Here is a 12,296-nt window from a genome sequence, read left to right as displayed (position 1 = left end):
TGGTCATAAAGGGCGCCGGGCATACGGGGTTCCCGCCCTAATATGATGTAGGCTGGAGTGAATCCGGTGGTGTCGTTGACGCTTGAGTTGATCGCTAGTGTTATTTCTGGAAGCCATTGATCCCAAGTGTTTTGCCCATTCTCCAGGTATTGTGCAATCATGGGTTTGATGGTTCGATTTTCGAGCTCGGTGGGATTCTGCTGTGGAGAATAGGGGGCGGTATGCTGGAGTATAATTCCGGACGTTTTGCAGAAGTTTTTGAAAAGTTTGCTAGTGAACTGGGTACCGTTATCGCTCACGAGGGTACGAGGATTGCCGAATCAGGCCCAGATCCTTTCCCGGAATGCCTTCTCCAAAGCGGCTGCAGTGGCCTTACGAAGTGGTACCATCTCGACCCATTTACTATATAAATCCAAGAAAACAAGTAACATCGTATTACCTTGCTTGGAACGCGGCAAAGGCCCGATAACGGGGGGTGAGGGGTGACGGGTGAGCATTTTGACCGCTGGTTTCACTTGCTCAAAGTGGGAGGGGGGGAGGAGGTGTTTTTTTTTTTTTTTTTTTTCCCAGGCGGCCCCCCTTAAATTTTTTTTTTTTTTTTTTTTTTTTTGTTTTTGTGGTGGGGGGGGGTGTTTTGTTTGGGTTTTGTGGTTTGGTGGGGGGGGGGGGGGGGTGTTGGTTTATTTTATTTTTTGTTTTTTTTAATTTTAAAATTAGAAAAGGGGGGGGGTTCGGGTTGTTCCGGCCCCTTTTTTTCCCCCCTTTTTCCCCCCGTTTTTTTTTTGTTGTGCCCGGTGAAGTAAATCAAAAGGTTGGGGAGATAAGGCATCCCCAATTTTTTTTAGTTTCCCTTTTTTTATATTTCCTTCACCTTTTTTTTTTTTTCCCCCCCCCCCCCCCCCCCCCCCCCCCCGGGGGGTTTTTTTTATTGTGTTTAGCTTTTTGGGAGGTAAAGGGTGGGGTTTACGCCGAAGAAAAAACCTTCCAAAAAACAAAGATTTTTCCTGATGGCCCAGACTATCGCTAGGCATTCTTTCTACGTAGTCGAGTAGTTTTCTTCCGCCTTCAAGAGACGTCGACTAGCGTACGCAATGACTCTTTCTGTACCGTCGATACTCTGAGTGAGCATCGCGCCGAGGCCAACATCGCTGGCATCAGTCTGTAAGCAAAACTTTACAGCGAAATCTGGACAAGCTAGGACAGGGGCAGTGGTGAGACGTGTCTTGAGTGCATCGAACGCCTGTTGTCGCTCTACGTTCCAAAACCTTAGCTTGCTCATAGTCACTAATGCATAGTTGCAAACTGCTGATCATGACCGTTTTGTTCTCATCATGTTTTTTGTCAAATTGGCGACTGTGGGGGTCTCTCTCATTTCAGATTCCGTCGCTCTTCCTGGAACCTTGGGCACTCGAATATGATGTGTTCCGGTGATTCCGCCACATCTTGGCACCATGTGCATTCATTACTGGTTTTGTGTCCAAAACGGTGCAGATATGTCCTATAACAGCCTGATGAACAATAAACCACTGTGTTTAATATCTCATAAGAACTTAACTTTATTTTTAATTCAATTTTGTTGAACTGTGTCTGCCACTGCTAAATTTTCAATTCTTACGCAACTACGTAGGTCATATAGGTTTATAAAGAGTGACAGAGACAGAGCATACCAGACTGACGCCAGTATATTCTAGAAAACTTAAGAGAAAATACAAAAACAAAAGCATTGTGAGATGTGCAAGATCATTCATGAGTCTTTGCTTTGCTGCGTATAGCAATGCAAGTCAAATGACAATTGGTTCCTCAACATCCCGAACCCCCCTGAAACTACGTTTCTGAACCCGGTAGGGCTGCAATCTTTGTGATAGGGCGAGTGACTTCTGCTGATTTGGTGAGAACCTGAACCGCTCTGACGAGGCCAGTACAAGTTTACCGATCGCAATGTTTGGTAACTAGGTGGTCCATTTCGGGCGCTGTTGTAGCGATGTCAAGTATTCTTGATGCCAACGCTTCCAAAATCCTTGAAAGCATTGCTTGAATATTCTGCCAGTAGCTCAATCGATTGGTCGGAATCTGCAAATAGCCGTCTTCAGGAACTGCTGTATATGTTCTGCCAATTAAGAAATGTGCCGGTGACAGGTAGACAATTTCAGTATCCGATGCTGTGCACAATGGTCGCGAATTAACGACAGATTCTATTGCGAGAGCAGTGTGTGCATCTGTTCAAAGGTGAGGACGTTGGTTCCTATTACACGTCGCAAATGCAGCTTAACCGAGCGTACTGCCGACTCCCACTTACCACCCCAGTGTGGTGAATATGGAGGAATAAAATTCCATTTGATGCCTTGATCCGCAAGGGCTTTTGAAATGACATCATTGTGCTCGCGTGAAGCGAGAAGCTGTACCATTTCGTCTAGTGCATATCGCTATACATTTGGGAGCACTTCCCACGACGAGCCATAAAACGTTTTAATGCCGCCAAGAATGTGTCGGTGCTGAGATCAGTGGCCAGCTCCAGATGAAGAGCTGAAGTAACCATACATACAAACAGGCAAATGTAGCCCTTTTCCTTCCTGGGGTTTCGTCCCTTGTGAACCTTCAACAAGATAGGTCCAGCATAATCGCATCCAGTATGCTCAAATGGAAAGGCTTGTCGCACTCGAACAGCCGGTAAATTGGCCATAAACTGATTTGCTGTGTGATGGCGCTGTCTAAAACAGTTTAAACACTCATGTGTGATACGTCGAATAAGGTTTCGTGCGCCAATGATCCAATATTTCTGGCGAATTATTACAAACATTGCTGAAACTCCTGGATGAAGATTGACCTTATGCTCATGTTTCAGCAGCAATTCCACAAGGCGATGTTGTTTCGGCAAAACTACTGGATGCTTGGCGACCTTTCCAAACGTCCACCCACACGTACAATTCCATTTTCGTCATCGAAGGGAGATAGTTTGCTTAAAATTGATCGTCGCTCCACAGATTGCTTTCCTCAAAAGCAGCTGTCTATCGTCATTGAATTGATTTTGTGCCTGTCGTAGGCAAAACTTCCTTGCTCTGGTAACTTCATCGAACTTTAGAGGTCCTGAATATTTAGACTTGCTTGATTTGATTCGATGAACGAAGCGGAATACATATGCGACCACTCGAACCAGTCTGATCCAAGATGATGTCCTTCCGAGTAGTACCTCAAATGGGGAATCCTCAATATCCTTGGAAATGGTTGTCAAGATTTTGGTTTTGAACTCAAGTTCTGCTGCTGGCTTGAGAATTGAGCAGCAAGTTGGTGGTCTATTCATTGTCTCTGAGTATAGTGTACAGTCGTGCAGCCAAGATGGTCCCTTCCACCATAGATCAAAGTTAATTAAGTCACTCGCTAGCATCCCTCGTGATGCACAATCCGCAGGATTCTCTTTAGTGCTGACATGTCTCCAAGCGCTACGTGGTATGGTCTCAAATGTTTTAAGTTTACAGGGTTGATGCGAAAGCCATGACAAAACGATTGTAGAATCGGTCCATGCGTGTATCTTAACATCCTTCTGGCGCAGACCAGACCTTACTGCTTGGAATAAACGAGCTAATAGAAGAGCTCCGCAAAGTTCCAACCGTGGCAACGATTTCTGCTTTAATGGTGAAACTCTTGTTTTTGCTGCAATGAGTGCCACTCCGATGCTTCCATCTAGGTGTGTCACACGGTTGTAAATGACAGCAGAGTAAGCCTTTAACGAAGCATCTGAAAATCCATGGAGTTCGATCATCGGGTTGATTGTCTACCAAATCGTGGTATCTTCAAGTTCCTTAACGTGAAAATGTCCTTTCTGAATGTTTGCCATAAGTGCGCTTGCTTCGTTGGCAGTTCCGAGTCCCAATCCAGATTAAGCAGCCATAATTCTTGGAGCAGAATTTTAAACTTGATCACCACTGGCGCCAAAATGCCGAGTGGGTCAAAGATGCGTGCCGTGTCAGATAGCACTTGTCGCTTCGTACAAGTCATATGTTCCGATAATGAAACCTTATATGTTAGGACGTCTTCTCCAGGACGCCAATGCAGCCCAAGAACCTTTGCTGCCATCTTTGAGAAATCGATTTCATTTCCCTCGTTGCTCAACATTGGACCCATCTTAGCTCCAATTGTGCCCGTGACATAAGGAGTATCAGCTCTTCCTTAATGTCGAGCAGTTCTTGTTCGTTCATGGCTCCTGTCAGTACGTCATCGACGTAGAAATCATCAAAAAGTATCCTCGCCACCCTTGGAAACTCGTATTCGTGATCAGTTGCCAGTTGTTCCAGCACTCTAACTGCCAGAAACGGTGCACATGCCGTGCCATAGGTGACTGTGGTCAACTTGTAATGCTTCAATGGTTCCTCAGGGTCTTCTCTCCAAAGGATTCGTTGAAAATTCTGATGTTCAGGGGCCACTAAAATCTGTCTGAACATTTTGACGATGTCCGCAGAAAATACGAATCTGTGCATTCGAAAACGCAGACAAACGTTGAAGAGGTTGCTTTGTATACATGGGCCAATGTGAAGTGCGTCGTTAAGAGATCGTCCATCCCGATCTTGAAATGATCCATCGAACACCACCCGCAGCTTGGCGCCTATGACTGGATGGTGTGGCAAATAGAATGACTTCTTACATACGTTTGTGTCTTCGTCTGCAGCTACTTGTTTCATGTGACCCAGCTGGATATACTCTCTCATAAACTGAGTATATTTTAACTTCAAGCTGGAGTCCTCATTAGACGACGATCGACTGCGAGAAAGCGCGATCTCGCTCCTTGAAATGTATCCGCAAATTGTGGGTTTTGTTCCTTGAAGGGCAAATCGACTATGTATCTTCCATTCGAGTTGCGGTTGTGGGTACGCCGGAAGTGCGTTTCGACCTTTTCATCCTCTTTGTTTACAGTTGTGTGTGATGGAACTTCCTCTAGTTCCCAAAATCTTTGCAGTAGTCCATCTATATTAACCGTAGTCAGCAATGACGTAGATGATGTTTGCAATCTTACACTTCAAGACTTCATACCGATGTGATTACCCATCCAAATATGGTGTTAACTGCAATAGGTTGCCCTTGACCATCGCATAACTTCTCTCCGGTGAGAACTAACCAAATGCAATCATTGCCCAGCAAAATGTCGATTGAGGCGTTAGTTCTGAAGTCAGGGTCAGCCATTTGGTATCCCTTAAATACCGACAGTGATGAAGCATCAATGTTTTCACGTGCCAATGGTGAGGTGATCTTTCCTAAAATGTGAGCTTTAATATCGATGCAATGACTCGACACACGAGACATCTTCTGGAGAGAGCACAAACCTCTGGTTATTCCCGCCTTGACGTCTGAGATGCCCGATATGACAACTCGAAATGGCGAACGTGCAAGCCCCAACGTCTGTACGCACCGTTCCGAAATGAATGACAAGTCTGAGGCGCTATCCAATAAAATACGGCACGTCAGCAAGGCTCCTTGAGAATTTCGGACGTGTACCAATGCAGTAGGTAGAGTGCTTCTTCGTTGGCCATTTGGCTTACTGGGTCTGGTAACATTCATCATTGCTATCGCTGATGCCGCTGGTGACTCCTCAGAAACCTGGCCTGAGTTGCCTTGGTGCTGCTCTGAGCTATTTTGCTGTGTAGAATGGCCTTCAGAATGCAGCATAGAATGATGGCGGCGCTTGCAATACTTGCAAGAAGACTTCGAGCCACAAGCGCTTACTCCATGTCCAGTTCTCAAACAATTAAAACACATATGTTTCTCCTTCGCAAAGGTGTAACGTTGCTTGACAGTCAAGCTCTGGAATTGAGGACAAGCCGACAGTATGTGCTCAGTACTATGACATTTCATACAATTACCTGTAATGGCAAGCATGGTGCGTGCTTGCCTTTTTCCCTTTTCATCCCTCGGTTTGCTCGCTACATGATCGATAACTTGACTGAGCTCAAGGCGATCGCATCGTGAGTCCAAAAACTTGAGCAACTCTTCAATGGTAGGATTTTCGATATCTTGGCTTTTGTCGATCCATTCACGTCGGGTAGCCTCATCAACCTTGTTGATGAGCAAGTATATGAGCCAACAGTCACGGCCCGTTTGTCCAGAAGCGTCTAAAGCCCGAATAACATCACTGGCTCCGCAAGTCAGAGCGCAGCGATGATGAGTTTTGCCCAACTGCTTTTGGCAATGCGGTGATTGTGTCCATCAGTAAATTCACCAAGTAACGGGGCTTTTCATATCGATCACTCAATGATTTCCATGCAGTGACGTAATTTGCATCCACTACGGGCAGATGCTGGATGAGTATCGCTGCTTCTCCTATGACGCATGACTTAAGGTGATGAAACTTTTGGATATTCGTTAAAGTTGTCTTTCCGTGAATGGTACTCTCAAACAGGTCTTTAAAGGCATGCCATTCCTTGTAATCTCCACCGAAGGGCTTGATGTTGATTTTTGGTAACTCACAATCTCTTGGTGCCGCTGTTGCAACCGACTGTGAGCCTGACGAAGACGAAGATTGCTGTGGCGAGAGCAATCTCTCAACCAATAGTTGCTGCTGCTCCATTTGCCGTTGCTGGTGTTCCATTTGACGTTGCATCTGGAGTTGTAGTTGTTGCTGTTGATTCTGCATTTGTTGCAGAATTCCTTGGAAGAGCGAACCATCGTTACCAGCCGCGCCGATTTCTTCCAACTTGCCAGACGGAGCCAAGGCAGCTCGTAAAGCATTAAGGCGGGCATTTGCTATTTCATATTTCTCCTCGTATATCCCGAAGTCTTCGGTAGGGTCCACATAACCCTCTAGTTTGTCGTATTTGGCCAATTCGTCGCCAGACTTCACGAACTCGTTCCACGCATTGGACAAAGTTTCCAATTTGGTGTCAATTGCGAAGACGTCGGCATCCTGTGCAGGATTCTCTGCATATCCATATATGCGGGTAATGGTTGTCTTCAATCTTCCTCTGGCCTTTATGAATGTTTTCATTTCCTCCATGATGAAGTACCAAGAAATCTCCACTGCTTGTGTGGACCAAAAATTTCAAGACGCGTCTTTTTCCAGAGATGTGTTCCCTCACGATCTCGTCGATTATATCGATAACAGATACCAATAGGCGAGTGGCGCCACCGTTTGTCCGCGCTTTTTCCAATAAGCACGCGATTGTCTATTCGATAGTAGGCCAGAACTATCGACTACTAACTTTGAGGTTAACAATTAATTGCAACCACGTTGCAACAAATTATTAAGCAATGAGTAACAAACAAACAATGCGCAACGATCCGGCTCGAAGGACCAAATTATGATGAACAATAAACCACTGTGTTTAATATCTCATAAGAACTTAACTTTATTTTTACTTCAATTTTGTTGAACTGTGTCTGCCACTGCTAGAACACGTCTTGATCGTTCGTTTGCTTGCTTATTACTAAATTTTCAATTCTTAAGCAACTACGTAGGTCATATAGGTTTATAAAGAGTGACAGAGACAGAGCATACCAGACTGTCGCCAGTATATTCTAGAAAACTTAAGAGAAAATACAAAAACAAAAGCATTGTGAGATGTGCAAGATCATTCATGAGTCTTTGCTTTGCTGCGTATAGCAATGCAAGTCAAATGACAATTGGTTCCTCAACACAGCCATGACCACTAAGGAACTGCGTAAGCTCAAAGGTGACTTCGCCATGACGCCTGTTTATCCAAGCATTTATATCGCGTATCAGCTTGTAGGTCCACCGACCTTTTGTTGAGCCTGCCCATCGATGCTGCCATTCTGCCAGGCTGGCTTCTTTCGCCATTTTGTTCGCCTTGTCGTGGGGGTCCATACTTGTCCTTGCCGTTGCTGGAAGATCATTTGAGCCTCTTTCGCCAGTATGTCAAGCGGTGTCATCCCTGCAATGACTAGCGCCGCGTCATAGGAAATGGTCCGGAAGCCACGGCAAACACGCAGAGCGCAAAGACGGTATGTAGAGTCAAGTCCTCTTCTGTACGTTTTCTGCATCCCCATATTTATGCGCAGTATGCCACATACATGGCGTTCCACAGCAAGTACTGAGCCTTACTGATTTCATAGGATCGTACTCCATTTGAGTGTCGTAATTTAAATTGGAGTAATCCTCTTTGGGGAATATGAGGTTCTCCGGTACTTGGAATCGCCAAGTCGAGTGTGGTTATAAGGCAGTATTTTTTCCCGCCACCTTTCCACCGTTGCCCTTCAATCGCCTTCTCCGCTATGTCGACTACTGTCGATAGTGCATCCAGCGTGGATTTGGCCTTTCTGAATCCAATTTGCATGGGCGAAAGGTCTTCAGCCTGTGAGATGCGTCAAGCATGCAAAGTGGTCGGTAGCCAGACGGATCTTCAAGCGGCTTGTTCTGCTTTTTCCAAATTTCGGGAAAGGTGCACTCTTTGAGACATTTGGAGAATACATCTGCAAATTTTTCCGGCTGCAAGCGGGCAGCTAGCTTAATTGCTTTGTTAGGAATTGCATCGGGGCCAGGGGCTTTGTTGTCTTGCAGGTGCCCTGCTGCCAATAGCACCTCCTCTGTAGTTACCGGGTTGTATTCGCTTAATGTGGGACTGTCGTTCCTTGGCAATACCGTTGACGTACTTGGGAACAGCGTCTTAACGATATGCTCCATATGTTGTTCTAACGGTGCTGCTGGCTTTATCGCCTCAAGCTTTTTCATGGCTATCTTGTATGCCATACCCCAGATGTCAGTTTCAGCCTCGTTGCACAGATCCAAAAAGCACTTACGCTTGCTATCCTCGATTAGCCTGTTGAGTAATCTGCGGCGATCAGCATATTCTTGCTGCAGGCTGGTGAAGTTTCCTTGTCCTCGGGCTCTCTGGTAACATCGCCTCGCCCTCAGGCATCTATTCCTGGCCTCAGCAATTCCAGCATTTCACCAGTAAACAGACCTTTTGTGCCTGCTATGGCTCTTGCGTACGGCCATGCTGCTGTCGCATGCTGCAGTGATGGCGGCCATTAATTTCCTAGATAGATCATTAGCATCTCCTACCATGGTTGGAAAGCATAATGTCGATGCAAATGTTTCCGGATTAAGTGTGTCCACCCTGTACATTTTTGGTTTGTCCGGTGTAACTGCAGCTGCTGCTGGACTGTCGCCAATAGTGCACATGATTGCTGTATGGTCGCTGGCTGTATAATGGCTGCAAAGCTCCATTTTTAACACTTAGCCGTGTTAAAAATTTGCCTGCTGGTGAAGGTCACGTCGATGACAGTGCCGTAGCCCGCTCTGTTAAATGTGAACTCGCTGCCTGTGTTCAACACTACCAGATCAGAGCTGTAGAATGCTTCGATTACAGCGCGGCCTTTCGCGTTTGTAAAGGTGCTCCCCCATTCCTCAGACCAAGCATTAAAATCGCCGGCAACAAATAACAACTGTAGAGCCATACATCATCTAATTTTTGACCGCACAAAACAGTTGTTTCGTTGCGAAGACTGGATGAGCAGTGGGTTTTTGCCACAGGTCGATCTATCGCTGCGCAGTTAAAACAATTTGGGGATTCGTTGCATGTCGCTGACTTATGGCCTGTCTGTCCACACTTAAAACACCAGTTTGTCCGATCTATGCTGCTGTTGCATTTAGCGGCAAAGTTTAGGCACTTATAACACCTTTGTGTGGCTGTTCTCTGTTTAACTTGGCATTTAAACAGGCCAACGACAAAGTCCTTTATCTTCAGGAGAATTGCCGCACTATTCTGTGGCAAGCAAACAATTGCCATCTGGGTTTCGTTGAATGTGGGTCTCAACGCCTTCACCATTATTTGGCTTGAGCCGGTGCCAGTTGCCCTGGTTATAGCAGCAATAATATCTGCTTTTGCTACCAGGCAATCCAGTTTGCATAACTCGAGATGTGTCACATCAGTGACTGTGCGAATTTTGGCGCTTGTTCCCAGTACACTGCTCAGTTCTTCTTGTAGCTTGTTGCCTCCATCCTTAGCTTTTAACTCCAACAACAGGTCGCCATTCTGAGTCTTTCTGGCCCTTGCAACGCTATCTATAACGCAGCTTAGCCGCCCATCTTCACGCCTGGTGACCATCCTGAGCATATCCGCATACGAAGTCCCCTCATCCGCCTTAATTTTTTTTTTAGCGGACGTTGACGATACTATGCGCAGTACGTTCAAGTGGCCCCTACGACACCAGGACATAGCCTGTTACGCACGAACCCAAAGATAACTGCCCACCCCCACCGACCGACCGAGGGGTGCAGCCGTATAACGCACGGTACGAATCGCGTGACAAATACACAATAGAAAAAACAGACAAACAAATAATAATAGCTATCATTAACAAAGGGAAGATAGATGTTTTAAGCATATTAATAGAAAACTCTGAGCTGATTACAGGGAATAGAAGGTTGTAATCAGAGCAGAGGACACTAAAAGGTTCATGCATAGCATAGTTAGAAGAACAACGACTAAGGGATAAAGGTATCAAAGGATGTCTACTCCGTCTACATGGTACCGACAGATTCACCTGAGCTAATAACTCAGGCGAGTCGATATCACCAATTAGGAGCTTGTGCATAAAAATGACACCAAGCATAATTCTACGGTTAGTTAGGGACGGAAGGTTAATCAAGAGAAGTCTACTAGAATACGAAGGCAAAGTGACATTCCCAGCTAAGGGAAAAGCAAAAACTGCTTAACGGATTCAAGTCTAATCGGTGCGACCATAAGGTGACCAAAGCAAGATCCATACCTAAAATAGGCAAGCAAGAAAAGAACTTAGTTGTATAGGGGTCATCAAATTCTTTACCATCTTAATGAAACCCAGGACACTCATGGCCTTTGCGACCGTGGTGGAAATGTGGGTGTTAAAATTTAACTTATGGTCCATAAGTACGCCCAAATCATTTATATTATTTAAACGTTCTAAAGGGCTATTGTTTAGAAAATAAGTGACCAGTTGGGGAGAGTTACGGAAAAAAAGTCATTACCTTACATTTGGTAGTGTTAAGATTTAGTAGATTAAACTGGCACCAGGATTGAAAGTTTTTAAGATCAGCTTGTAGCCGACTAAATGAATCTGTATCTTTATGAGTAAGACAAAGCTTGACATCGTCAGCATACATAAGCACACGCGAATGAACAATGACTGATGGAAGATCGTTAATGAATAGTGTGAAGAGCAGAGGGCCAAGATGACTACCTTGAGGTACACCAGAAGTCCCAGGAATGGAAGCGGAAAAAGAAGACTTAAATAGTACCTTCTGTTTTCTATTTGTTAAATATTCACGAACCCAAGAAAGGAAAAGGGGTGGAAACCCAATGTCGCTCAGCTTAGAAAGTAATAGGGTATGATTAACGGAATCAAAGGCTTTGCTAAAGTCAGTATATATTACATCAGTTTGTTTACCATTTTTAAACCCCTTGATAATTACTGATGTAAATTCTAAAAGGTTAGTGGTTGTAGATCTACGTTTCACAAACCCATGTTGGGATGGCGAAATAATAGAGCTGCAAAAATGTTGCAATTGAGAAGTTATAATTTTCCTAAAAGCTTTCGGAATAGCGGACAATTTTGAGATACCCCTATAGTTAGAGGCTTCGGACTTTTTGCCATTTTTATGCAGAGGAATGATATACGACTCCTTCCAAATAGATGGAAAAGAGGAAGATTCGACAGACAATAGAAACAATTTTAAAATGGGCTTACATAATGCGTTTGCACAGAACCTGAGTACGCATCCAGGAAGTCCATCTGGCCCCGGAGAATAAACAGGTTTAACTAATTTAAGTTCGCTAAGAATAGAACTTTCATCAATCACTGGATTGAAAATGCAATTAGCCTTTTTTAAATGATAAGGATACGGACTTGCTCGATATTCCGTTGAGGAATAAGTTGTTTTGAAAAAACTCCCAAACATATCGGCAATTGCCTGATCAGTGCTTGCTTTTTTATTTTGAAAAGACAAAAAAGATGGGTGCACAGAGGTCTTACGTTTAGAATTAACAAAGTTATAAAATTGTTTAGGGTCGGAAGAAAACTGAAGCTTACACCGCTGAAGATAATTCTTATAGCATTGAGTATTAAGCATCATGAATTTTGAACGAGCGACTGTATACAGAGCATAATCTGATGAACGACGTGTTTTTTGAAACTTCTTATAATATCGTGTCTTCACATTTTTCAAATTGGATAACTCACGATAGAAACAGGGAGGTTTGTTAAGCCGCTCCAGCCTACCAAGAGGCACACAAATATCAAAGAGTGAATTCAGAGTATCATAGAAAAAACGAACAGCTGAGTTCATATCTCATACAATTGTACAGATAAGACCA

At 44.5% G+C, this 12,296-nt stretch overlaps 1 protein-coding gene across 1 annotated transcript; it reads right to left on the bottom strand.

Annotated features, from left to right (window-relative positions):
• Window positions 1-4,103: 4,103 nt before the first annotated feature.
• Window positions 4,104-6,979, bottom strand: LOC137586116 (uncharacterized). The gene is made up of 4 exons (XM_068302123.1): window positions 6,257-6,979; window positions 5,313-6,162; window positions 5,108-5,243; window positions 4,104-4,776 (listed from the first exon to the last, which is right to left on the bottom strand). The coding sequence occupies exons 1-4, from the start codon at window positions 6,977-6,979 to the stop codon at window positions 4,104-4,106; spliced, it is 2,382 nt and encodes a 793-aa protein (XP_068158224.1).
• Window positions 6,980-12,296: the final 5,317 nt, after the last annotated feature.

This window comes from Drosophila tropicalis, unplaced genomic scaffold (assembly GCF_018151085.1).
Source record: "Drosophila tropicalis isolate 14030-0801.00 unplaced genomic scaffold, ASM1815108v1 contig_904, whole genome shotgun sequence".
NCBI lineage: Eukaryota > Metazoa > Arthropoda > Insecta > Diptera > Drosophilidae > Drosophila > Drosophila tropicalis.
This window is presented reverse-complemented; position numbering and strand designations above follow the sequence as displayed.

Coding starts and splice junctions, on each gene's coding strand:
- LOC137586116 (XM_068302123.1), bottom strand. CDS start 6,979: ATGGAGGAAATGAAAACATTCATAAAGGCCAGAGGAAGATTGAAGACA. Junction 6,163..6,256: donor CCGTAGTGGATGCAAATTAC/GTCACTGCATGG, acceptor TGCCAAAAGCAG/TTGGGCAAAACTCATCATCG. Junction 5,244..5,312: donor CAAGGCGGGAATAACCAGAG/GTTTGTGCTCTC, acceptor CTCACATTTTAG/GAAAGATCACCTCACCATTG.